The sequence below is a fragment of the Pyxicephalus adspersus genome, chromosome 11, assembly GCF_032062135.1.
Source record: "Pyxicephalus adspersus chromosome 11, UCB_Pads_2.0, whole genome shotgun sequence".
Taxonomy (NCBI): Eukaryota; Metazoa; Chordata; class Amphibia; order Anura; family Pyxicephalidae; genus Pyxicephalus; species Pyxicephalus adspersus.
Window position 1 is genome coordinate 55,936,107 of NC_092868.1, and position 27,750 is coordinate 55,963,856.

The 27,750-nt window shown below is 40.5% G+C and overlaps 2 protein-coding genes across 3 annotated transcripts in view; both read right to left on the bottom strand.

Annotated features, from left to right (window-relative positions):
* Nucleotides 1–4,510: 4,510 nt before the first annotated feature.
* On the bottom strand, nucleotides 4,511–15,048 carry SRM (spermidine synthase). The gene is made up of 8 exons (XM_072426094.1): nucleotides 14,832–15,048; nucleotides 11,072–11,192; nucleotides 10,511–10,603; nucleotides 9,866–10,019; nucleotides 9,065–9,148; nucleotides 7,396–7,541; nucleotides 6,889–7,011; nucleotides 4,511–5,487 (listed from the first exon to the last, which is right to left on the bottom strand). The coding sequence occupies exons 1-8, from the start codon at nucleotides 14,963–14,965 to the stop codon at nucleotides 5,470–5,472; spliced, it is 873 nt and encodes a 290-aa protein (XP_072282195.1). The 5' UTR covers nucleotides 14,966–15,048; the 3' UTR covers nucleotides 4,511–5,469.
* Nucleotides 15,049–18,159: 3,111 nt separating this feature from the next.
* EXOSC10 (exosome component 10) overlaps nucleotides 18,160–27,750 on the bottom strand; it is a 17,821-nt gene continuing 8,230 nt past the window's right edge. For both annotated transcript variants that reach the window (XM_072425955.1, XM_072425956.1), the window contains 16 exons: nucleotides 26,642–26,832; nucleotides 26,404–26,560; nucleotides 25,564–25,712; nucleotides 25,427–25,477; nucleotides 25,036–25,147; nucleotides 24,314–24,361; nucleotides 24,158–24,233; nucleotides 23,952–24,058; nucleotides 23,030–23,125; nucleotides 22,633–22,707; nucleotides 22,312–22,405; nucleotides 22,138–22,211; nucleotides 21,542–21,713; nucleotides 21,386–21,447; nucleotides 19,209–19,285; nucleotides 18,160–18,278 (listed from right to left, as the gene is read on the bottom strand). In XM_072425955.1, coding sequence (XP_072282056.1) covers nucleotides 18,248–18,278; nucleotides 19,209–19,285; nucleotides 21,386–21,447; nucleotides 21,542–21,713; nucleotides 22,138–22,211; nucleotides 22,312–22,405; nucleotides 22,633–22,707; nucleotides 23,030–23,125; nucleotides 23,952–24,058; nucleotides 24,158–24,233; nucleotides 24,314–24,361; nucleotides 25,036–25,147; nucleotides 25,427–25,477; nucleotides 25,564–25,712; nucleotides 26,404–26,560; nucleotides 26,642–26,832 — 1,572 coding nt within the window. In that variant the 3' untranslated portion in view covers nucleotides 18,160–18,247. The remainder of the gene's footprint in view (nucleotides 18,279–19,208; nucleotides 19,286–21,385; nucleotides 21,448–21,541; nucleotides 21,714–22,137; nucleotides 22,212–22,311; nucleotides 22,406–22,632; nucleotides 22,708–23,029; nucleotides 23,126–23,951; nucleotides 24,059–24,157; nucleotides 24,234–24,313; nucleotides 24,362–25,035; nucleotides 25,148–25,426; nucleotides 25,478–25,563; nucleotides 25,713–26,403; nucleotides 26,561–26,641; nucleotides 26,833–27,750) is intronic.

A 27,750-nucleotide genomic window follows, 5' to 3' on the forward strand; every position in this document is an offset into this window, starting at 1 on the left:
GCTGTTTGTGTGCTGAAAAAAAAAAACTCTCCAGTATATTTTTCTGAATGTTCTTTAAGGATTCACTAAATAATTAACGGGTGCACTTAACACAAACTGACACATGCAAATTCACACACAAAGTGTGAATGGGCCATCAAAAATTTACATTTGTATATACAGTTTTTTTCATTTACAGATTTAAAGGATCAAACTGCATGTCAGGAATAGCACCTTGACTAAAAAAAGGAGTTGTTCCAATTTAACACTTTACCAACCCTTAATTTGCCCTAATTAAGGCTACGTACACATGTGCAATATTTGTCATTGGAAAGGATCATGAAAGATCGACAAATGACTGCACGATGCATGCATACGCTTCTTTACAGCGCCATGCTGCTCTTTGGAGAGGGGTGAACGATGCAGCGGCACCCCGTTGTGCTCTCTCCACTTTCATTGCGCTCATTCCTTGTCCATGGATCCGCCAGGACGGTATTTCGTATGACGCTGTACACACGTCAGACTCTTGTCCGATGTCTGCCCTGATTATTGGCCAATGTGTACGTAGCCTATCTCTTTTTGAAAGCCAGACCTGGCCAATGGAGTTGGGTAAAAATGCCAATCTGGATGAATGACTTGCTGGCATTAGAGGGGAACACAGACATTGCAGCTTTGAGTTTCTTTTAGCATGCAAGTCTCTCAAACGGTGCAAATATTATGTGCATTATAGCAAATAACTTCTGATATAAAGCAGACTAGTTCATAACATTTGTATCACTACAGTAAAGTTGGTAATAGATATTTCTCTGGAAATGCTGTTTTTGTTTTTTTTTTAATCTATTTTTATATATAGATATATAATTTTATCTTTTATTTATCAGTCCATGGCACATTGTTCCAATCGGCAAAAACTTTGGCTATGTTTAATGGCAAAGCGTGGTATTGCTGTAACATTCTGATTGGACAGCACAGATCTTTTCCTACCCCGCCAAGCAGTTTTAATTGGAGCAATCTCTTTCCTATTATATATGCATGGTCTCTGGCACCAACAGTTGCAAGGATTACTTGTAGTAACATCTTATATCATTTTGAGGTTCTTGGAGATTTTTTCTTATTTATAATTAGTCAGCTGTTGGCCAGAATTTGCTGGCACGGTCAGCTAGGTTATTTTCCTTACAGTGGAATGACATATTTGGTGATCTTTTTGGATTAATTTCCCAACTTATAGGCACCCACCGCCTTCTTTATGAGAACCATTTTGATCTTAGCATATTGATATCCTGATGGCATCAATAGCAAAGGGAACATCGGAACCCCAATTTTTCTAATTTCATTGATTTCAAGTGATAAATGTAAAATCTGCCTTTTGTAAATTTAAATTATGAGAAAAAATACACACCATGTCAATTTTATGTGTGCATAGGCTATGTACACAAGTCAGATGATTCTCTTGTCCGACGTCGTTCATGGATGTGTCCTGGCGGATCCACGAATGAGCACAATGGAAGTGAAGGGAGGAGAGCGCAGCGGGGAGAAGATTGCTCGGTCTTCCCCCTCCTCTCTCCATAGAATAGTATAATGCTGTATGTACAGCGCTCGTTCATTCATATTCAATAATTTTTCGTTGGAGTAATTGTAAAAGATTGTTTCCAACGACAAAAATCTAGTGTGTGCATGTAGCCCTACATTGTACATGCCTGTATATGTAGTACTTGCATAATGATAAACTGAACAAACAGGCCTATAGCAGAAGCATAAAACTTGCATAGTGCAGTAGGGAGTGTTCAAATGTGAAAGCTTAAATGGTTAAAAACATTTTTTTTCAGAAAGCAGCCAAAGCCTGAGCCCGTCCCCTGCAAGCATGTTGCAGAGAAGGACCCTTAGGTTCTGTGTGGGAGTGGTGGTCTCTTTGCAGAGGTTCTGTATAGAAGTAGCGGTCTCTTTGCAGAGGTTCTGTGTGGAAGCAGTGGTCTCTTTGCAGAGGTTCTGTGTGGAAGCAGTGGTCTCTTTGCAGAGGTTATGTGTGGAAGCAGTGGTCTCTTTGCAGAGGTTGGACGCTCTCCTTCTTAAGTCACAGCTAGAGCTCTCCAATCTGAGGGTTGCGTTGCTGATTGTAGTGCTGTAGCTGTGACATGGTGAATGTGTTGGGCAGCAATGGAGAGACCACTGCTTGCACACAGGATATGCACATTTTTTTGTCTCAGGTACTTTATTCATTTTAAATATAAATCCATTTTATTATGTGGTGACAGTGGTATGGGTAGCAAAATGATATTGATCAGCACTGATGAAGGTTGTTTTATCATTTTATTAGTAGACAGATATTGCTGTTATTGCAAGTAGAAATATTTTGCTTTTAAAGTGCGTTCCTCTTGTAATTCATTTATTAAAGCAGAACCTGGGCTCTGTAATTGAATCCAGTTGAACTCAGTTCAGTCTCCTGCCAGGTTAATAATCCTCAGGAGATAGCAGGTTATTGTACGGGAACAGTTCTCACCTGAATATGGCTAAAAATGTTTTATAATTGACCATTAAATATTTCAGCAGTTCGGCCGTGGCTTGCAATACGGATAGCGAAGCATACGGCTCTCTGATTCAATTTAAATTTATTACATATAATAAAACGGTAGCGTCTGACAGTCATAGAGACGATTCAGGCTGATGGAAACCAGTTGGTGGTCTATGGACTGTCTCAGCTTTCCAGGTGCCAAAAAAAAAAAAAAAATGACGGCCCAAATGATTTTTATTAATCTTTCACTGAAAAAGTGTGTGCAACATAGGCTTTTTTGAAATAGTTTTAAATTAAATTCAGTTTATAAAATGTATGTATAGATTTATATTCCATTTGGGAATACAGATAGAGAACTGCACATTAATTATTTCTACAATAAAGCAAAACTCCAGGATACCTGGTAATTACAAAGTTTAAAACTAAACTCCAACTCCAGCAAAAAAAAAATATATATATATATAATCCCCTTGCAGTGGTTTTATCCCTCATCTTGTAGTGTTAAAGGCCAATTTATGTCTAGAGGTAGAGGAAAAGCAGCTGAACATACTTTATTCTTTGCTAATGCAAGCTATGTCAGGGCTGTCATGTACAATGCAGGACAAGAAGTCCATGAGAATGGAAAGGTCCTGACTATGTTTTGGCCTGTCAGAGAAAATGAGATTTTAGCAAGCAGCTTTTAAGGAATCTGTGTAATATACTGACGTTTTTGACTTTAGAAGTGTTTTGCAAAGGTTTATGGTACACACTTCTTATATATACAGTAAAGCCTGTGTGAGCAAGACACTACCAACTTCTCACCTTCTGAATGTTGCTTTGTAATAGATCACATGAAGCTAAATTCTATAGAAATAATTGGGTACACAATTCAGATGTGGGACCATCTCATATTCACTGACAGATGTCATTGGTATAGGAAGGATTGGTATCTGGAACACAAACGGAATCAAAAAGCTCACCTGGGTTCTAAACTTCCTTTTGTGAGTTGTATTGTGCAATTTTACCCTGATACAGTGTGAGACTGTTTTCCTAATTGTTACTCAAATAGGTATTTTAATGTTACATGATGTGCGTGTACACACACTTTTGAGGGTTAAAGAATCCACATAAAATTGTTGGCAAGTATAGTATAGGAGTGAGATGCCAGCAGCCAGTCCTGCTCCAACACCATACTCACCATTTATGTGGATTCTTTAACCCTCCACTGTACACTGTAGAAATTTGCATTTACACCAATATTACTTATCAAGCAATGATCTATCATATTATAAACCTCATACCTAAACACATATAAATGACTGTGGCCTCCCATATCTTTACCCTTGTAAATACACCACTCTATCTTACACAGCGCTCCCTAAGATTATCGACACATCATATATAACCTCCTTATCATCCTCCCACGGACCTCTTTCCCTTATCTTACATTTGGGAATACGTTCCCCCTACATTACCTGACTAACTAAAAACAAACTCGGAGTGGTGTATATTCTATTATGTGATTGTAACACACTTGCTTGGGCCCCTACAGCCCTCTAGTCTCAATAAAACCTTTTATATCATTTCTGGGCTGCCTTGGTGTAGCTATCACTATATGTTCCTTAACTCCAGCTATCACACTTTTCTCATTACAGTAATCTCAACTATCCCCCGAGGAAGCCTAAGAGCAAAACGCGTCGGGAATGTCAGACACCCACTAGTGATAACATTCCTGTGAAATTGTAAACACAATATTATCATAGTATTTTATATGGGTCTATACTTGAGAATGTATATAGATTAGTAGATCTATGATAGAAATAGGACTACTAAAAATACTATTAAAACTTCTTCCACCTTACATTTGCCTATAAAAGCCTGTCTTTTCCCTAACCCCTTTTCCTCCAAATTTAAATATAAGAAACAATAAAATAGGGGAAGGAAGAGGAAATACCCTGCCCCATGGGATCATCAGGCTTGTCTTACACCATTTGGTACAGCTTTAGACACTTCATCGTACCCTTTGCAATAAAGCAGAAGGAATCAGCTTTAACGTTTTGTTTATTGACAGATAATATCCAGTGATTACAGTTTAACCCCAAACATTCACCACCCCCATATCCATAAACTTCAACTAACTGCTTTCACATAGCAAAGCAACCAGGAAAGAACCATTGCTGGTGGTGGGGGGAGAATGACTATACAGACCCACTTCTCTTTCCCAAAATACCAGCAGCAAAATGGTGGGGGATTAGCAGCTTGTGGGTCATTGACCTGTTATTAAATATATAGATAACATATACATGATATGGATTATGCTGGCAATGACTGGCGATTTAAACAAAAGAAGTAATTCTTAGAAAGGGGTTTGGAATCATGCACTACCTTCCTAAAATCTTCAGTGATTCATACTGCCCTCTATTGGCAAGAATTATGCCCTACAATGAGGGGTACATAGGTGGCAAAGGAGAAAAAGAAGTATGCAAACACCTTTCTGATAAGAGTTCCCAAACAGTGTTGGTGGGCAATTCGATCAACACAGAAAATAAAGACAGTTCTAAGTAAATGGAACTTTTCTGTTTCCTGAACTAACCCCAAGACCCTCCAATTGTTTTGTGGATAATTATGAAGGTAGATAAATCACAATGCTAAGACCCCAATAACTCCACCCATGCATAAGCCCATTTGCAAAATGATAATGAGCTTCTAAAACAAGTTTGGGAAACAATTTAACAGTTCTGCATGCAGCGGACTTGTCAGTCTTCTGCTGCAGAAAGGGAAAGTTGCGTGCAGAGAATGTATTGTAACGTGTTGTACCCATAGATTCTAGGCCTGAGAAAAGACGTGTTTCACCGGTCACAGTTGCCAGCACTGGTACAGAACGATCATCCTGGAGAGGGAAGGTCCAGCTCCCTCCCCCATCCTCGCGGGACGCTTTGCCTTCTCTTTGATTAAAAGGTTCGGAGCTGCGAAAGAGACAAGCGCCATCCTTGCTGTGAACGTCACACATCGCTGAGTGCCTGACAGAGAAAAGGACAGCAGTTATCAGCAGCTATACAGAGGCGTCTTCCAGTCCGCCAATTTCCTGTGACAGGGAGGTTTCGCCAAGGAGAAGCAAAGCTAGATAAGCGATGACAGATCCTTCTCTGGAGGAAACGGACAAAATTTTTCATTTCTGCAAATTTCTAACAAATGAAGTACAATTTAAGGTAAAGAAAACTTTTAAAAAGTGTAACAGTTAAAGAGAACCTGTCATATCCTCCATAACTGATCTAGAGGTGTATGTATCCAGGCAATGGGTCAGCCTTTCTAATGTAGGGGAACCCTTGAGATAACTTTTAGGTCCAGGGAAACCCTGCTAATATTTATGATATGCTTAGTTCATGGTACATTAGCCTGGTAGTCAGTGGGAATGCCTCTTACATTGCTGGCCATTGTGAAGAATGTCACCCTTACAGATAGCCAAAAACATCATTGGTGTCACGTAAACTGACCTGAGAGTCACAAACTGTTCATTGTTCAAGGAAGCCCCAGCAACCTCTGGAGGAACCCTAGGGTAAACTGCACTAAGCACGGTCACAGCATAAAGGTGATGCTACCACTAACCTAGCACGTATTCTGCTACAAGAATGCATGCAGGTGGCGATGGTGTGTTTTTAAGGTTAACCTGAACTGTAAGAGCTGCCAATGAAGTTTTAAGGGGTTATCATCTTGGGTTTACTACCCAAGCTACCAGTAGCTAAACATAATTGCCGGATGTCCCTGAAGTTTTGCTAAAAAAGTTTAGGGATAAAAAAAAACATCTACAATGCAACAACATTTCATCTAATGTGTGTGGAGTGGATCTAATTGGAGTTACTCCTCAGTTGTATCAATGATGTTCAACTTATGGCTCCGGATGTATGGTCATCTGGATAAATTCAATATAACCTGGCCCCATGGGATACCTATGTAACCTCCCATCACATCTTTGATACTTGAAAACAGGCAGCTATGCCCAATAAATTGGAATGGTGGCGGGAAGGGACGGCTTCCCAATTAGTCTCCAGACCCAATTTCTCTTTAAATATATATATAATATAGAAAAGACTAATGTACAGCGCTGTGTAATATGTTGGCGCTGTATAAATCCTGTTATATATATATGTCTTTGTTACTTTAACTGTGAAGTATCACATTTTTTCTTACAAGCTTGCTGATGTAAACTCTTGTAAATGTTTCTAGACAATGTAAGCTCACGAATATCATCTATAATGTCTGTACTTTGATTTGGAATACTGTGTATGATTGTGATACTATGTTCTGTTACTGTACGTTATGTTCCTGGTGTACATGTTTTCTTTTTACTTGTTCAAAAAAATACATTTATAACATGAGTATTTCTGAACAGGGAAACAGCAAACTAAAAATGGGCTTCTTACTTTTCGTGTAAACTCTGGGAGGACGAAGGCGGCTCGATGAATACTGGAATTATAGTATCGCAGGTTCATTTCATCAACTTGCTCCTGAGACAACTGTTGTGCCGGCTCCCGGAAATTCGTATTCTGTAAGAGAGACAGACAGGATAAGACCAAACATTCACCGCTTGTAAAGCTTTAACGTTGTCAATTTGTTCTGCGCACTGGGTACAATAAAAAGAAATGCAATTATTTATTAAAAGCTTTTTTCACCATTTGTTACAATCTCAGTGGATAAAAAAGCACCACAGAAATGGTCATTAGGTAAACTATCTAGTGGCAAAACAATAATATTGCTTGGTATTATAATATTGCTTGAGGAATCATCTGTTGATATATTAGGTTGATACTTGGCCTATCTAATTCAGAACACAGTGTTCATGATCCAGCAAGTGTGGAAATACATATCAGAAGCTCATACACTGCTGTCATGCTAGAACAGTGAACTGGTAGACCAGAAACGATACTTACAGGGTTTTTGCTGCACAGCATGAAGCCAATCTGACCGCTGGGGTAGGTTGGGATAGTGCAGTAAGCGTATTCCACCACAGGGAAGAGAGTCTTGCAGAACTTGTGCATATCCTTAATGAGGTTCAGGTGCAGCCACTGACACTCTCCTAGAAAAGAAGAAAATAAGTATGAATGAAGACTGAGCCATCCTGCAGTGTTCTCCCCAGGCAGGTTTTGCTGGGCCAATCGCATAGCAATATTCACTTTCCACCCGACTGACTGGGTTGTCCGAGGCTTCATGTAGAGCAGGGGTGTCAAATTCAAATACACAGCCATTGTTTGATCTCCAAAACCTCTGACAGCAGAACTGAAAATTTGCAGCTCTCACTGAAAATTTGCTACAGTTCACATCAACTTTTATTGCCCACAGAAGAGCACCAGGGTGTAGGTTTGCTAAGACCTGGGGAGGGAGCAAGCAATCCTTTGCAGTTCCTGATGGTTGGCATCTTGCCAGATACTCTGTGCTTGTTCTGCAGTGCTGGAACCAGAGATTGTAGATTTACTATTTATTCTGTAGTGAAGGTAGATGCTAGACGTAGGCAGCGATAATTGTAGTGTAAGCTCAAAACTTCCTGCAAAAATGCTTAATGATAAAATAAGGAGGTATGAAGGTAGCATCGCTAAGTGTTTTACTGATGCTACATGCAACATTCAAGGGTTTTTACTTACCACCCAACCCATTTATATAAACTTGAATTGGAAGCCCTTGTAACTGCTATGCAAGGTTTTTAAGTGTACACCTTTTTCCCCCAGAAATGTTTTAGGCTGTTACCAATCCTGGGCACCTAGTAGTTGTAGAGTAAGAGTTTGGCAGTGATGAATACAATTTTAGTGATAAATATAATAATTTTAAATGAAGCCTAAATTGCAGTGTAACTTCTTACAAAGCATGGACACTGAGAAATGCGGTCACAATACAGGTTAGGCATGATACAAGGACAATAGTAAAATGGGAAATATTAAGTAAGTGGGCATTAGAAAGTTGAAACAAAGTATAGTGGGCAGTGGAGCGCTGACAATTATAGGGGTTACTGGACACCTATGGCACAAACTAGGCACACTAAATTTGTTGTATTGCCCTGCCCACCCGGCTACAATTTACCCCCAACTGCCTGAAAAAAAACAAATTCTAGGGAAAGCACTGCAGAAGTACCTTGCTAATAATGATGCCATTTCACACAAAACTAATAATAAATCAGTATGTAGTCTGCACGTTTGGAAGTATGCAAGTAAAAAGAATATAATGTATGTCTCTGCAAAATTGAGGGGTTCATTTTATTTTCATTGTTTTTCACCCCTCTATATGTAAGAGGGGAAATATTCTGATGAGGACACATTATTTTGGGCACAACTACCTAAAAGGAGAATTCCCATACGTTCCTGTTGTGTCTTCAGGACAGAAAATATGAATTTCGCCACTGGTACAAAGACCTCAAAAAATAAACTGGCAGGAATTTTAACCCTTTCCTTGCTTTTGCTAAAACTAAATAAGGAAAAAGTTTGGTCTGTACATACACCCCAAGTATATAAAAAAAAAGTGTAGAAATCATCAATTGTATCTTTAAGGTGGTGTATGAAGTGATTGGAATTAAAACAGCTTTCCCTTTTAATTATAATAATTATATTTTACCTTGACAGCAGAGGATGCCGCCTTCTCTCAATGCCGTTTTCATCAGTTGGTAATAAGACTCCTTAAAGAGACTCTCAGCCGGACCTAACAATAAAGAAAATAAAATATGAATGGAAGCCAGGAAATGGAGAAGTACAAGGATAGCCTTACCAAAATCTATTTACATTTAATTGCATTCCAATATAAAAACTACTCTGTGAAAAATGACAGCGCAACCCCAAGAAAAGACATTATCATTTCTTTATAATGACTTTTATCTAATATCTGTTAAGAAGCTTTAGTCAGCAGTTCTCTCTGAGCACAAATATCCCTCTAATGCGATCCCATTAATAATTTTCGAGAAGAACTCCAGGATGAAGGTTTGTTCAATGTTTTGGATAATCGGTATATTTAACAAAGACCCCCAGGCAGGTTGGAGCTGTACAAAGGGATTGGGAGGATAGGGGCAGAATAAAACCCACAAGATGCACTCAATGGCATTCTTCATAGGGGAGCTGTAAATCAGATGGATCAGAACCAGGCTGGTAAGTGGAAGGAGCCAAATTTAAGCAACATACTTACCGAGGGACCTATAACTATGCAATCAGTAGGAAGATTGCATTTTACGGATTGGAAATCTCTAGCTCTGACTCAGCAGGAGGATTATGAATTATATAGTGACCACTGCTTCTCCAGAGAGCAACGGTCCATTTGTACACCACTGGCTGTGGCTCCTTCATAAATGAACTTTGGACAATTTGTGTTTGATGCATCTGGAATGCATTGATCCAATAAAACGTTCATCTGATCCTTCAGTCTTACCTACAGGGTCGGAGGAGTCTGTGATGATGATATCAAAAGCGTCTTGGTTTTGTTTCATGAACTGGAAGCCATCACCTACATGTAGAGTGAGCTTTGGACTGGAGTAGCCCACTGCCATCCCAGGGAGGAACTTCTTAGAGACATTGATGACTTCCTGTAGAATAATGCAGATTTAGTTTTCTTTAATGACTCACATGTTAAGCCCAGTTTACATGTTTCTATAAAACAATAAAAGACACACCAGGCCTGATTTATTTAAGTGCTCCAAGGTTAGAGAGGACACACGTTCACCAATAAAGCTGGGTGATCCTGCAAACCTGGAAAAAATTTCTTCAAAGTCATTTGCTAGCAAATGTTTTTAACCCAGCTTTACCGATAAAAGTGTATTCTCTCCAGCCTTGGAAAGCTTTAATAAACCAGGCCGGATGTGTCTGTTTTTTTTTTTTTTTTTTAAACGAGGCCATATGGCAGAGAATATGGAAAATAATTGCAGGTTTTTAAGCATTTATAAGTGTTTTAGTGTGACCAAATGCTGCAGGCTGCCTTTTCCTTGCAGCCCAAATTGCCTCTGGGTGTACTGGCACATTGGAAATGTCACACATTGTAACACTTGGGAACACATTTCTGCTATAAATTTTGCTTTACCTCGTCAATCTCACACTGTACTACAGACTCCACAGATGGATGTTTCACAACTTCACGCAGGACTCCTCCATCCCCTCCTCCGATGATGAGGACCTGTCACACAGAAAAGACACAAACATGCCAATTTATTCTCTTTCCTCTCATCAGGACAGACCTAATGTTATAAAGTTAGGAAGAAAGATCATTTTAAAAATTATTTTTTTGATGCTTTTCCTAATTCCTGTTATGCTAACAAAAATATTAAGCTATTAAACTGGGGAAACTCTAGACATGCATGCAATGCATTAAACAGGCGTTGCATTTGCCAATGTAGTCACTGAAAGCAGGACAGTCCTCCTGATCATCCCGAATTAGATCATTTTTGTTTTAGACAATAACAATTTGCCACCAGGTACTGTACCAGGGCATTGCATAAGTACTTTGCTTTTTGTCTGCAATTGAAAAAGGGGACTGGGAAACATTACATTCTATATCAGTGGTTGCAGGAAGTTTTACCATTTAATTCTCTATATTAAAGAACACACAGAGGGGCCACACTGGAGCAAGATTGTGATACTGTACCTTGCGTGGATTTGGATGGCTGCAGAGAGGAAGGTTTGCAATCATTTCTTGGTAGGAAAACTCATCTCTCTCGGTGCACTGAATTAATCCGTCCAAAACTAGCACATTCCCGTACGTTTTACTGTGGAGAGTCAGATTACACATACACACGTTATACATGGACATTCAATGAGCAGGTTCATAGATTAGGAAAGAGCCGATATAAAAACAGAGACCCCCATTATAAGAACATGTACAAAGAGAATTCATCATTTAAGCGGGCAATCTAACCCAAACCAATATTCCAGTTATGTATAAAGGGGGCTACTCTGCCCTAAATATCTTAGTTGTAGCTCTATTAAGGGTTCACATGACAGCCTTTATATTTGTAGACTCTGCTGCATCATCAGACTTGCTCAATGCACATCAGCGCCTGTGACATATAGCTAGGTCCAAAGCACATTAACCTGCTCCTCAGCTGTCTCTTTGCAAATTAGCTCTTAAAGCCCATCTCCAGCCATTTTAATGGTTTAATCCAGTCTTTGTGTTCATGTGCATAGAGTTCACAGTTAGCACAAATCACGGTTATATTACAGATATATACTCTGCCCTTGCAGCAGACTTGCTTTGGCTTGTTGCTCATTATAAGCACATAAGAGCAATTTTCAGACCTGCCTATACAGGCTTTATTATAGGATCCCCAGCTACTAATAAAAATGGTACCAGTCATCATGAAACCTTTTAGGTCTGTAGTCCTTATTATGCAGGATTATTTATACAAGGTTTGTCTGCTTCCTTATCTAGTCTTGATTTGAATATTCAGCTTGTGATTTAGGTGCCATCTGCATTCCAATGGTTACTCCTGATCTTGTGTAGTCTACCAGCCCCAGTGCATAATAGATTAAGTATAGTTGGATATCCAGGTTTGAAAAGTTGGAAAACAGGAATAATAAAATGATTTAAGGTATACCTATGCTATGTAGAAAGATTTAAGACTTCAGACGCACCTAGTTCTAATGTTTTAGAAAACATATGACCGCTCCACAGATGTTGGACAATATCAGCCAGAAGCAGTGGCGGTGTCAGAGGACTCTTCAGACGATGCCTCGCCAGGGAATGAGTTCCCCAATTTACAAGGGAACAACCAGGTACTGCCCCTGTGGTATTAATTGCCCCATCTCCACCAAACATCATATGGACCCAGGTCAGGGAGATGAGAAAACAAACCCTGCACTTGGATGGGAAGATAACACAATAACTGAAGGACATAACTACCTCCAAGTGTTTAGCTGAGTATGCTGAATTTCAACATGGCCTGTGGAATTCCAGGGAAATCTGACATCACAGGACGATTGAGTAACATCTTTCCTAAAGAAATGTGTGTGGCGGAACAGAAGGAAAGCCCCACAATGCCGAATGAATTTCTATCTTTAGTGCTGTGTGTACAAGCCCTTCAGGAAGCAGTGAGCCAATACATTCACTAGAAACCCCACTCTTCTTTAGAAGCAGGGACGTAAAACACTTTTGTAAGCTTTAACCATCCTAACCATTAACATAGTAGTAGTGATTGGGTCACAGTTTAGATATTAAAGGATAACTGCCATCTTGCACCACATGACTTCTCACTTACATAGGGAGCAATTTAACTTCTCTCACTAATACTGATTTAAGGTTACAAATTGTCCACTGCTTCCCAGCCATAAATCCTCTGCAAGGCACACAAACCCAGCAGAATGAGCGAAATCTGAGGAGTATTTACAGAACATAGGACGCATGCTATTCCTGTGACACCATAATCAGCAGCCGGTCCAACTGCAATGTTCTGAATGCTCCGATAGTGCTGCACACATATGACAAAACTAACATCTGATACAGGAGAAGCCAACTATATATTCAATTCTTTACAGAAATAATCAATCTGAAATGACAAACACACAAATAACAGAGAACTATTTCAAGCAGTAACTACTATAGATTGGGAATCAGGAAGGAATTTTTTTTGCCCTTTTGAGGCAAATTGTACCAGGGTTTTTTTTGCCTTCCTCTGGATCAACTATGTCTATAGGGTTTTATATCTGGGATGTTTCTTTCCCTAGTGGTTGGACTTGATGGACTTAAATCTTCTTTAAACCAGACCAACTATGTAATTACCAATAAATGATGGTTTGATTTTATGTCCAGTTATAATGTAATATTTGCCTAAAATACTCTTCCTATGGGACAGGGTTTGTAATTTGAGATGAACATTTAAGTGTGGATGTAAAGAACAGATCTGTAACAACCATGATCAGGTAAATATATATAGTTTATATATGAAACTTAAGAGATCACTTTTACTGAAAACTTCAAAAATCAGTATATCCAGGCAGTGCAGATACAAACAACTTGACTTTTCCTGCAAGTCAAGTGTAGCCCCATCCCTTCTCTTCTGGTCCTGGATTGCACATTTTAAGACCACGGTCAACCTTTTGGTCGTCACGGACCACTAAATTTACGGACTCCGGACCGGGGAGCTGCATGTCACTCAAAGGGGAAGAAACTTTCCCACAGAGTGACGTCATGATTCTATAACCCAGTCTGAGCCTACGATGGGATAGTGGGTGGGATGTGTCCAGAGATGCACCCCGCCCTGAGCCTGCAATGCATATGGGGGACATGGTCTGTGGATCTGGCTGGTGCATCCCGCAAAGTGGGTTTCTTTTCTTGACCGGGGGGGGGGGGGGGGGGGGGGGGGGGGTTGTTAAGCTTGCACTGGACAGAGCCTGCGGACCATAGGTTGGGGATCACTGTTATAAGGAACAAATCTGTCACTCCTACTGGGGAAGGGAAGAGACATTTATTTACTTCTAAAAACCCCAATTGTGTTTTTAATATGGACAATGGCTCCTGCACTGGGGTTTATCTATATACACTGATCAGCTGACAGGTGAGGGATTAACACAGATGATCTGGTGAAGAGGTGAAATATATGAGGCAGCAGGTGAACAGTCGGTTCTTGAATGTAAAGTGTCAGAAGCAAAAAAAAAAAAAAAAATCGACGTGTTCAGATCTTATCGACAAGAACGAAATTGTGATCGCTCAGAGCATTTCCAAACTGGCCAGTTTTATGGGGTGTCCCTGGCATTCAGGGGGTTTGTACCCACCTAAACTATACCAAACAAGGACAACTAGTTAACCAGTGACAGGGCCACCCATGTGGCACCCATATAAAAGGATGAGCAAAGCTAACCTGTTGCTTAATGTTGGGGCCTTGATAAAAAGATGTGAACACACACCGTGCATTGCTGCCAAGGGGTCCCCATGCCGATTCCTGTCAACCTCCAAAAGCACCCACAATCATCCAAATGTCAAAACTGGATCATGGAGCAATGGAAGAGGACCTGGTCTGCTGAATTACCTTTGACCATGTGGCTTGCCAGGTGCATCATTCACCTGGGGGAGACATTCTCCATTCTGGAGGTACAAGAATAGGGCCCACATAATATCAGGCAGGAAAAAGCACTGATCAGTGTGCGAGCAGTCGATGTGTACCTGTACTTACATTCATTCTAGGCTTGTACCTATAAACACCTGAGAGCAGGTGACAGGGATTCCATACAAGTGTGTCACACCTGACAGGGGCCCCTTACCTCTTGTACCCCTCAATGGGCCCTGACTGCCTTGTACATGAGAGAATACATCTAAATCTCACATATATATTGATATACAGAGACAGTGACTGTTGTGATTTGTATAGATAGAAGCACAGAGGACACCCATAGGATGAGCCAGGCCCCCTCACCTCCGGAACACGAGGATCTCCTGGAAGGGGCTTTTGCTGTGGTGTAGGACCTCCTCCACCTGCAGGGACATTGCCTGACCGGGCCACAGGCTGCACGTTTCGCGGAACCAGCCATCCCGCACCGGTAGCTCCATCTTTCTCTGGCCGCAACGCCACACCGCACGCAAACCTGCTGCCCGGGGAGCCGTATGCTAGCCAATCAGCCGGCAGGCAGGGCGGGGCTGGGTGTTTAGCAGGGTAGGATGTCTCGCCACGTGGTGACCTGCAGGCTATGTCATGCTTCGGCCGCCATCTTTATTAGGGGCAGAGAAATGGCCTGGTGCCAGGACTGCTGCGCGGCCCTGAACTGGCGTAATGAGGCAGCTTCACACGCTAGCTCCCTCTTATGTGATTTAAGAGAACCTGTCTGTAACACAAAGGGACGCCTAGAGGTTTAGAGAATAGAAGAGGTTCAAATTCGCAAATTTGCTTTGGTTTTCAGTATTTGTGGAGGAAACAGGTAAATACAGCTGCTGCTGGTCCACTTAAAAAAATAACGGTTTTGACTTAAAGAGGAACTAAACTCAATATCTCCCAGAACACAAAAATACACATATACACATACCTTCAATCCCACAGGGCAGTCTGAGGCATTCAGAGGTCTCAATCATCAGGTGCGCGTTTTCCCGGCATCCATCTTTGGGCCGGTGCTCCGGGCGCAGCCATCTTCTCCTCCGCTTCCTACCACCCAGGCGCGAGATTGGGTGACGTAGGTTTGAAAAAAAACTTGCCGATTTCACTGCACATGCGTTAGATCAGCATTTTTTTCCCTTTTCACAAAAAGGCTCCTTCTGTGCATGCCTGAGATGCTTGGGCATGTGCAGAAGGAGCACCTAAGAGCCTCCTGGGATGCGTGATGTAGGTATCCTGGGTGGCTTTGCGCTACTGGTCATTCTTGATTGCCTAGGCAATTGAAAATTAGGGGTGTTTTTTTTTAAAAAAAAGGGTTTTGCCCTTCAAAAAACCCCCAAAAAACTGAATTTTTACAATAAAGGGTTATCTACCCTTTTATGTAAAGTGAAAATTCCAAGTTTAGGTACGCTTTAAATGCACATTTTAAATCACTATGAAGTAGCAAACATGCAGCCGGTAAAGCCTGAATATATACCAACAAAGATTAGATTTCTATAAAAAGGAACAGTCCATAATCCATTTATTGCAGTAAATGCAGGATGATACAGATGCACTCACTAAATATTGTGTATTAGGTTTGTAGAAGAGCAAAATAAACCCAACATAAGGTGCCCTGCCTTTCCTTCAAGACCAATACATACCGGTATATTATCTTTGCCTTCTCTTGGAGAAACAGAAATGGAGCCAAAGCATTTGAACTCATATTTAAATAGGTTTAAATATGGAATGTGTTTTTCTTTCTTTTAATACTGTACAGAATTCCACTGTTATGTTATAGATAGTACACTCATAAAGCATTTTAAATGTTGATCATTAATGAACAGGAGAATCTCGGTCCCTTGCGCATTTCTCTGTATTGGCTTCTTCAGAGGAGAGGGAGACTTACATCCATAGCTGTATAGAAGTTATCCATGATGATCTAAGGATATTCTAAAGGCTTAGTAAGTGAAAGTGTGACCTTGGATCTGGGAGAAGGTTTTAGTGATCAGCTACACATGTAGTTCTTCTACACTAAACGGTCACCTGGAATTTCTAGGTGTGTCTAGTGATTTCACAACAGCACTGGTGCAGTTACTGACAACAAAATGTATAGAGAAAGTCATGGATGGAAACTTCTGGCACTCTGTACCTCACTACAAATCTTTAGGATCATTTATGGATAACAGTTATAGCTTTATGGATGACTTGCTCTCCTCTGAATAAGTAAATATGGCAAAATGCATCACCAACTGAGATTCTCTCCTTTTCATTTATGATCAGACATGACAATTTATGATTGCACTATCTCCAACATGACAGTGGAACTCTGTATTGTATTTACTTGACTTTAATTAAACCAGATTTTGTTGCCAAAAAACCCCAGGTATGTTTTGCTTATAGGTACTGATCATTGAGACAGGTGATCCAGCTTAGATAAGGACATCATGAATGAACTGTCTTGTCTGCCCCTCTCTCTTTTCCCACCAGTACTTGTGCACGACTTGCATAGATAGTATAGCTCTTGTATATGCTTATACATGGGAGGATGCTACCCCATTTAGTATCTGAATAGAACAGTGGAAATGGGATAGGTAAAGGGATAAGAAGTCAGTTTTCTGTAAAAAAAAAAAAAAAATTTAAGGGGGATCCAAGTGGAAGTTTCAGTACTAGCCGTAGCTATATATTTGAGATCACTCTAAGGCCAAGTTCACACACTAGCAGAGCATGTTATACATTGTGCATTGCGTGAGGGAAGTTTATTCATTCATTGGCTCATAATTGTTGTCTTTTATTTATATAAATTGTCTTATTGTGATCCAGCCATCTTACACTTACCAGAATAAAACAGAACTGCAAAATGTTGGTGAGTGGAAGCCCTTGCTTTTGAATGGCTGTGATTGTTCTTCGTTCTTACCATTTTTACAGATAAGCAGAAATGATAAAGCTGTATGGCTAATTACAGGACCAGATCATCTGGGAGGCATACTAAGCAAGGTTAGGGGACCTTAATAGTCCTTGAGTAAACCAGCAAATAAGCAAATCTGTGCACAGTCTCGTCACACTGATACACTTAGTAGGCAGTTGATGTCTAATCGAGCCAGTGGAAGCGATGCAAATGAAGTGGCTTTTCTTTGCCTCTTTCAATCCTTGATGTCCACTGTAAGAATTGGGAAGGTGGTGGGGATTTAAAGCACTCCCCTCGCCCAGGGCCATGTTATACTTGTGCATCCTTAAGAATATACACTGATTTACTATAACAATAAAATCACCATAACATGGGCTCCACAAAATCTGTAGTACCTGGAAGTTAGCAGCAGATTCTTTAAGACACTGCATCTGCTACCCTCCCCCCCCCCCCCCAATACTGTATGATGGAATCTTTCATCCACATTATCAAAAATAAAGTGGGATTCACCAGAGCAAGCAACCTTCTTCCACTGCTCCATAGTCCAGTTCTGACTCTATGACTGGTCTGTAGCATGGTGGTCTGTATTGGTGTGTGCTCTTGAATGGCATCACATTTTTCAAACGTTTGGGCTACAGTAGCTTTTCTGCAGGAACTGATCAGATAGACTGATGGGGTTAGGGAAAACATACAGGATACAATTCTGTTTTTTTTAAAGCATGACACATACAGTATAGCAGCGCACAGCAAACCATAAACTGAACACAAAGCTGAAAGTTGATTAAAAGTTTAATAAAAATAAAAAAAATTCATGAAATGAAATTCTTCAGTTCCATATTCCACAGACAGGAGGCAGTGCTCATCTTTTTGGCCAGCTGTGTTTGAAGCCCCTGGATGTAAAAAGAAACATACATTATTTCCATGAGCCCGATTCTTCTTTACAAAGATCAATTATAATCTGATGTGAGCCAACAACACTATAAACAGCAACTGCAAAGTATAAAACATGGATGCACGGATAACACAGCTCCTCCAATACTACATGGACGTGTGTGTGACCTGTACTAATATAACTGCAGTATCACCACCAATCAGTCATATTTATATACAAAGTGCTTCAATGATGTGTTTTGTTAAAAGAGAAGTGAAATGGGGGAAGATCCATATTTGCTGGTGAATTTAACTTGATCATCCAATCTACTGCACAGTGATGTTCACTGTGTATAAGCCTTTAAGAGGCTTTAATTGGGTGAGAGCACCATATTTGTATATACACCTTTACCTGCTCCTAGCCATTACAGTTTTGAAGGCTCCTTTAATTTGGTGGACACACACCAGCTTCCCAATTCTCTGATCTTCAACACAGAGGAAGAGTAACATTTAGCACCAGCACCAAAAACCTCATTCTGCATCTATTAGTTTCACAGCAGCTGCTGGGTCACAAAAACCAGGCCAAACTCCCAAAAATGTATTTTAAATAAAAAAACTACAATGCGTAACGGAGTTTACATTGTTTCTTGAATTCATGGTTGGAGTCCAGCTTTAAATCTGCTACTTCAGCTTTTTGAGCAAATCGGAAAGTTTTGAGGGACAGCTAGTGACACAACTATGGACTTTTTGTAAAGCGCTACTGTTTACTAATAATAGTAATACAAAATGTAAGCATTATTGGCTGGAAGGGTGATTAGCCTCAGATTATCAAAATCCAGTGTGGACCTGCGGCACATTTTTATATTTGCTCTCATGTTTTGTGGGTTTATGTAGTGTAATGGAACCTGTAAATCGCTTCTACATGGCAATATAAAGCAGATGCCACTTACCGATCGGATTTCCCTCCCATGAAGGACATGCTCTTGCTCCCCATTGACTGATGTTTCTTGCCCCCAGCTTTCTTCTGCTGTAATGGTAGAAGATGTCAGTACTCAGATCAGAGTCCGGTTTATAACACAGATTTCCTGCTCCTAAGTATTCTTCGTGCTTTCTGGAAGCATGCCACCAGCTTAGAATGAACATTGCCTTGTTGCCTTGTACCCCATCACTCTCTTGCTACCAGTTTAACCCCCTGGCGTTCTAATTCTGTCCGTATTTTCATGCAAAAAGCGTTACTTTTTTGCATGGAAATTTATTTTACATTATAGGCCCATAACTCACCGAAATATGTCCAATATTTATTAAATGTAATAAACTTTAAATTAAAAATCTCTTAAAACAAGGAAGCATAAAAATACTAAAACCTGTAATTTAACTGTACAGTAGCATGTATAATATATATGTAATATAATTAGATATAATAATTATATAAAGATTTATTTGTATTGGATTTAATACAGTTATTTTTTATTGAATCCAATACAAAATTATTTGAATTTTCCACCGTGCCTCCCACCCGCACTGATGTATGCACCGATGTCACTGGGAAACCCCGGAGAATGTTTCTGCAGGCTGAAGATTGGAGGAAGAAGACGTGTCCCGAGGACGCCAAAGGAACAAGGTAAGTTGTTTTTTTTTATTTTTTTCAACCCCGAGTGTGACTCGGGATTACCACTTTTTGCAAGTAAAATCCACCCCTAAGTCACACTCGAGATTAGCGCTAGGGGGTTATTAGACAACCCTGTTCACAGGGAATGAGCACATTTTAAAGTGACCCTGATACTAATTTTAGGAAATAAAAAAAATAGCAAATGGACAGGGAGGACAATATAAATAATTCCCAACACAGCCAACCAACCATACCTATACTTCAAAATATATTAAATGTGACAAATATACACCTGACAAATTCTAACCATTTCCCACGCTATTTACTTTGATATACTCTATACTTTATATGCTGGCAGGTTTTGCATGTTGTTCATTTTAAATCTGCCCTCAGCCGTCCCATAAATAAATCCGCTACCAAGGTTTCCCTGCACTGAAACTGCTAACTCTGATTTCACTGCACACTGTGATTTTCTCATATTGTAAGCTGTGGAAAGTCAAAAAGAAGTCATTTAATGCCTGGACACCCAGCATCATCAAGCCCTCTCCTCTCCAGCCTCCCTGCATCCCACCCCTTCATTTACAGAATGTCAGTTATGACAATATCTTTACCTGCTTGCATGCAAATGTCTAGGAAACCCATTCCTTTAGACCAGGGGTGTCCAAACTTTTTGCAAAGAGGGCCAGATTTGGCAGAATGAAAATGTGCGGGGGCCGACCATTCAGCACGTACTCAGGGTTAGTATGTGGGTCCCGCACAGCAAACACCCACCAGGGAGACGTAAGGGATTCCCTCTACGCGGAGTCCGGTGTCAGTGCGGGCTCCGCGCATGAGCGTGTTCTTAGAACCAGAGTGGGCGTGGTCCGTTCGGGTCCCGCACAACACACACCCACTATAATGACGTAGGGGATACCCTGTAGACACATGGGGACTACCGTCCTGCCGAATATGCCACCGAGTAGCGGGCCAATGATTGCAAGGCGGTTGATCAACTCTCATAAAATATATATTAGCTTTTTTGAATGCGTGTATTTTATACTGTGGTCAACAGTGCTGGCTGGCCGCATATTATTGATTTTATGACAGAGGCCGTGGGCCGGTGGAAATCTAAACACAGGCTGCAATTGGCCCCCGGGCCGGACTTTGGACATGTCTGCTTTAGACTATCATTAACCTAAAATGTAATCTGTGCACATTTAGCATACTGAATATTGCCTGCAAGCAAGCCCACTTCCTGAATCAAGCCTCAATGGAGGCCTAGTACTGAGGTACGGAGTTACTTTCATAAGAAATTATGTACAGCACCCTGCAGCCCCTCCCAGCAGCCAGCATTGCATAGTTTATAGCATGGAGACGCATTAATGAAATATCACTTGGTCTAAAACAGGCTATGTTGAAAAAATGGAAAAACTTAAAATGCCAAAAGCTTGTTGATTGGGAAGAGAGGGAGAACCAGGGAAGGGGAAATATAAGCAGATTTTACGTTATCTTTAAAAATAAATCAGTTGCAGAACTTACTTTTCCTGACTGTGCTTGCTTATTGGGGTCAAACTCAGACTGAGTTTTCACATTGCTGCTGCCTATATGGGAAATAAAACATTTCATTATGACAAGCTTGGAGAGTGGTTTTAGAGAATTATTTAACAACATTCTGCCTATGGATGATCTACTCACCTGCAAACACCTTGAAATTTGACTTGCTGTAGTCAAAGGGAGTGAGGGGAGCCTTTGCTACTGCAGATTCCTCCACTGCCTTCTCTGTGTGTTTCATCTTTTTCTTGTCAGATTTCTTAGTCTCAGCCCCTGACTCGCTGGCCACTCTCTCACGCTTTTTGCTTGCTTCCTCCTGTTGTAGGAAGGTTTACAGTGCATATAAAAATCAAGGCTGCCTGAAAGCCTGCCTCCTTTGCTTGTATATAAACAAAGAACAGCAATTTTCCTTAAATTCACATGAAATAACATATGTGGATTTTTGCTATGCAGGTTAAATTATGACCCTAGCATGCAGCAAAAGTACTGCACCACTATGAATAGCAGTGGTGAGAGGATCACTTAGCCCAACACATCACCTAAAACACCTTGCAGCAGCACCCAGAAACAGCAGTGGAGCATTGATCACAGACCCACCTGCAGCTATATATGCTTTGTGGTGCAATATAAAGTTAACGTCATCATCCAATCACAAAGTGCAAGAATTTATATTTGCTGCTTCCATTTTTAGGAAAAGCACTGCTACATACATCTAGAAAGTGACTTTCGGTTTTACTTACCGCTGCCTGTTCACGCACAGTTGTCTGATTGGCAGCATTGTTCTTAAACTCCTGCTTAGCTTTCTCCCTGGCAGCTGTAAATGAGAATAAGAATAAGGGGAATATAAAGTTTAACATAATGCTCCCCATCATACTGCAAGCCACTAAGCACACTGTTTCCACCTCCGCAGTTACCTTTCTCTGCCACTTTCTTCTGTTTGGCCTCTTCCTTGGCCTTTGCTTCACGCTCTTGCTGAGCCATACTTACAAGCTTCCAGCGGTTACTTATCTATGGGGAGAAAAATATTATAAAGGGGTGTTCAGTACAGGAGCTCTTCTGTGGGATCAGACCAATCAGGCTAGCCTTTTCCCTGCCTCCCCACCCCATGTATCAATGAGCTATGGGCCAACATGACCCCCTTAGTGGTTCCCAGTTCGCTAAGTATTGTTTAGTTTACGAGTTAGTGGACAGTAGCGTGGACCTTAATTTGTTCCAAGTTTTACTAAGTGTCTTACCTCAAACATTTTTGTGTTAGGATCAAGCTTAGCCGCCTGAGAAGCATGGGCACCACGAATATCAGATGGAAGAAACTGAAAAACAAAATAATAAATTGAAATACATTCAATTTAAGAGCCTAATACATTTTAAAGAGGACTGGTCTCTTGTGAAATCTTTCAGTGATATAAAACAACCTGCTGCAATAACATTTTGTATTGGTAAAATTACAGCATTGCTTTTTCTGAAGAACCTAAAGAAGAACCTTACTTATAAAGAGCCATGACTCTTATACTAAGCAGCAGATTTAGGTTGGTGCTTCCATGTTGATATTATATATATATTTAATAGTAAGAATGGGTAGGAAGGATAATAAAACCACTAGCCAAGCTTTTGCTGCATGCACAGATGACTTACCATACGGAAAGGATTGTCAAAGGTCTCCGTTATACTTCTGGCCTTCTGCTTGGATAGGGAGATGCTGCTTACATTATCCATTATTTCATTGAGATCCTAATAAGGAAAACAAAAGGAATTGTTATACTTCAGATTTTAAAGCCCATTGGCTGGTTCCTCACACAGCAATTCCTAACTTGTCCTTTACAGTATTTAAATGGAAAATGGCCACCTCATTGTAACAAATGGTGATTAAGGTGCCATCCCAATCTTAAAGGATACTAGAAATACAAACTATCTTCAGAAAGACCAATTGGTCATTATGGACAAATTTTGAGATATAGGATAGGCCTGGCTGGACCACTATGAACTACAGGCTTCACTATGGAGAGATGAGGAAGTCCTCAGAGATAAAAAGTTTTATTGTTGATATATTACTGAAGCAAGTTAACCATCTCAGTTGTCTTCTTTTCCCACTAATTATGCAATATACACAAGTCATAAAGCAAACTGATCACTGTCCTGTTGTCACTTTCTATACATCCATACACAATAACTTCTTCACCAAGTATAAACTGTAGTTAGTTAGAGTTGTGTGCTTTCTTCTTTATTGAAACATTTTAAACTAAAAATATCTGTGAGTTAATCAGTTCTTACTGGGGGTTACTAAATGCAGTTTGTTGAAAGAAAAAACAAGACAAAAAAAAAAAATGTTTCCGTTTTAAATCTATATCCTGTTTTATAAAGCATAGCAGTCAATATATTATATAATATCACCTTACCCTGATTGGTTATCCTATATTAAAACTCACACCTGATCAATCAATTTTAATGTTTTGAAAAACTGAAACAACTGCAAGAAAATGTAATTGTGCAAATGTCTAATAGTATTCCACATCTAACGCTGACCACTGACCTGCCCGCCCCCTCATGTTACACTTACATTGAATATAGAGATAGTGGAGTATGCCAGTAATGGGACAGGGCTGTGTGGTCTTGCTGGGGCTGGCTCCTCATCATTGAACAGGGTGCTAGCTGCTTCTGGTACAACTAGAGAAAGAACACAATTTTACAAAAAAAATAAACATTAGTATCAAAACAATTTTTACAGTTCTGAGCTCAGGATAGCAGAGAGTTCAGAGACCTTACCTGTTCCAGTGTAGGGGTCTAGTGCAAATAGAGAATAGGTTTTATCATGTGGCCCGAATAGCTGGTTCTCAACTTTCTGCGTGAGAAAAGGGAAAAAGGTTAACAAGTGTCACTCAGAAAATTGACAAACAAACTGGAGACTGCTATGAAGATTACCTCAAAATTGGGCATGGGACCTTTCTTCTTTATTGTGCTCATTTCAGACTGTAACAAAAGGAACAAAACAGTGGTGTTAATCTACTCATATGTTGATCAGCACATAAAGAGGGCTGGGGTGGCCCAGCACTGGTCATGTAAGCTGAGGGCCAATCAAAATAACAAATATAATGTCTGGGTAATATGGGCCTCATGTTTCTGAAAATGTTCCTACACAATGCCCATACAATGTTTTATTTATTCCAGTACTTGGTCTAGTGCTGATTAAGGTTCAACTCCATTTAGGGTAGGAAAAATACCTATGAAGCGAGACTACTATGTGCTGGATCAGTTAATAGCTTTTGCCTAGGGGTACTAAGCGGTAAAAGTATTTTTACTATAAATCTAGCTTCCTGCCGCCCCTTTGTCTTTGTGACTTATAACCCACCCAGATCCAGGGGATCCATTCTACAGGTGCAGGCCTGACATGCCATACACTGCAGGAGCAAAAGTTCTGCACTGTAGATGATGAAGCATAGGGCCTCTCCATATCCTGGAGTGTCAGACAGAAAAGGACCCTGCTTATTGGGGGAAAAAAATAAAAAGGTAAAAATGCTTTTTACAGTGCAGTGCCTTACAGTGTGTTGGTAGATCCACTGTAAGGGAACCATAACAGTGTTCAAAAAGTTGGTCACATCTTGTGACTGCTAATTATGTATGAAAACTTTAGTAATGTGCCATACCTTTTGCAGTGGGACCTCTCTGGCTTGTTGGATGAGCTGTATTAATTCATTAATCTGTTGTCTCACAAGGGGTGGCACTGGGTTACAGCAGGCAATGATGCCCTGGGGCTCCCTAGAACACAGAAAACAAACTTAATAAAACAGATTTTATGCAATAGCCCAAATAAACTGAACCTTTATTCAATCTTAAAGAGCCAAACATTGCTGCAAATAGCAAAAAATACTTTTGTTGGCTATTAAACTGTGCACACAAGGCTAATACATCTTTAATATGCCACATTATTCTGCATTCTGTGGGGTTTTTTCTTTTTACAAATGACTCCCAGGTACAGACAAGGGGTCTGTTTCAGTCTTTTACATTCAATGTTCCTCTTAATAGGGAGAAACTTACTTAGGAAGCTCCTCGCAGATCTTCAGCATCATGTGATTGGGCAAGACATACCTAGAAGAACACACAACATGGTGATGAGAAATGACAAATATTAGAGAGCATTTTCCTAAATGGTTGATTGCCCTGACTGTTCTCACCCTGTACTTTCATCTTCCTCCCGCGCCATCTTGTCTCTCCATGCATACAGGAGACGGAAGGCTGTGAGCTGCTGGGTGGTGAGGTGCTTCTTCTGCTTTTGATACAGGTCCATATATGAATCCTCTGTGAAAATTGGCTTCACAAATTTCTATAGAAGAAAAAAAAAAATCATAACAATGGACATTGCTTTAATGCTGAAAATGCTTTAAAACTGAAACGTTTTTTTGCTCTGCTGATTTCTCTAGATTTGGCTAAAGAACACTCCCTTCTTTTGGTATGGTGATTAGATAGGGTAAAGGTGTTCGGTAGTTCTAACATGCTTCAATAGGCAAGAAAATACAGGAAATACATTTTTAGCAGGATTATCTGGATGGAATAGGTAAAAAAAAAAAAAAAGCCTGAAAATGAATGCAGCTAAAAGAACTGCAGTATACAAAAGCTTTGTTCTCAGGTTCAGATACACTTCAACATATATACACATTTTCCTTAGGGTAAAGCAAAGCTGAACAGTCACTGTAAGCTCTTGGTTTTGTAACAAGCTGGGTGCCAGCCAGGCAGGGGTACCTCCTTGCTCCAAGCGCATTGCAATCCGATTATAAGCTGGCAGCACAGAGAAATCCTTGTGATTAATTCTATTCAGAAAAATAAAGTTATTTTAAATGCATGCCGAGATTGCAGTGTGCTGCAGGCTCATTTCTCTAGGATAACATTTTCCTGAGCTTAGGGTGCTCAGGGATACAAACCAGTCTGACCATAGTTTACTTCATATAATTATACCCTTGTAAGGTGCACGACCAGCTTTATTGAGAGAGGGGTCAGGATTAATGAATGATGGTCACCTTTAGACAGATATCCTTGCTCCTCTGCCAGACCAGCTGAAGAAGATTTTGTTTGCCATTGGCGCCATTCAAAAGGTCTGTCCTCACGCGGTCGTAGATGTAGAGCAGGTAGTGCGTGTCCGCCCTGGCATACTCAATCATCTCCTCTGGTAATGGACTGTTGGTCAAACACAACTTGTTAGATTGGATGCATTCCTAGTTATTAAAAACAAACAGATCATTCTGATCGGTGACTCACCGGATTCTCCAGTCAGCGAGTTGGAACTTTTTGTCAGTCTCTACGCTGCAGTAATGTTTGAGGAGGTGATCTAGAGAATTTCTTGCAAGGTTCAGCAATCGAGAAGCTTGGTGGGTGTCGAACATGTTTACGATGTACAAGCCGAAATCTTTCTGTAGCCACTCGACGTCTGAATCGGCTCCATGCAACACCTGGAAAGGAATATCACATAAGTGATGTCAGGCAAGTAAAACTACACAGAGGAATACAGATAGGCCAAGGAAATATTAGGGAAACAATTCACAGAATAAAACCTAGGATTTGCAACAGAGTCCTGAAATGGACCCCATGCTATAATATTATACTAAGCCCTGAAGAAGGGAGAGCCCCGATCCAGTGAGCTATACTTTTCTTGAATCCTTTTAAAAGGCATGAACTAAACCTGTGAGATGTATGACTGCACAATGACACACACTGATGCCATGAGTCTGGTGAACCAGTTCTGTAAGCAAAACCTCCAGGTGTTGAACAGCCAAGGACCAATCAACACACAAAAACCCCCAACTTACCCCCTACATTGGAATGTAAAGCATCGGCACAAATGCAACTATGATGCATCCAGTGCTACCACATACACCGAGAGTGAGAATGCAACATCATATAGCTAGCAATAACATGAGGTAGGTGTAATAAATATCAAAATATGTATCTGGACGGTATTCACATCCAGTAATAGAATGAACTAGATAGATTGGGCTTTGATAGCAGTGTGTTTGGGAAATATGTTTAAACAGGTTTTAAAGGGATATAAAATTGGACTATGCTTGTTTGGATGATGCCAATCTTTTGCAGTCCAATAAAATTCAATTTATTTTAATTAACCTCCTTGCAGTTAAGCCCGACCTTCGCTCGGGCAAAAAAAAACTGCAAGGATGGTTAAGCCCGAGATTTTGTACATCCTTACTTACCTGGTCCCCCTGTGCTCATCCAGCGTCGTCCTCCATCGATCATCGTCTCCAGCGTCGGGTGCCTTCGTCGGGTGACAGCAGGACCGGTAAGAAGCCGGCCGGCATCTTGTGTTCCGCCGGCCGGCATCTTGTGTTCCGCCGGCCGGCATCTTGTGTTCCGCC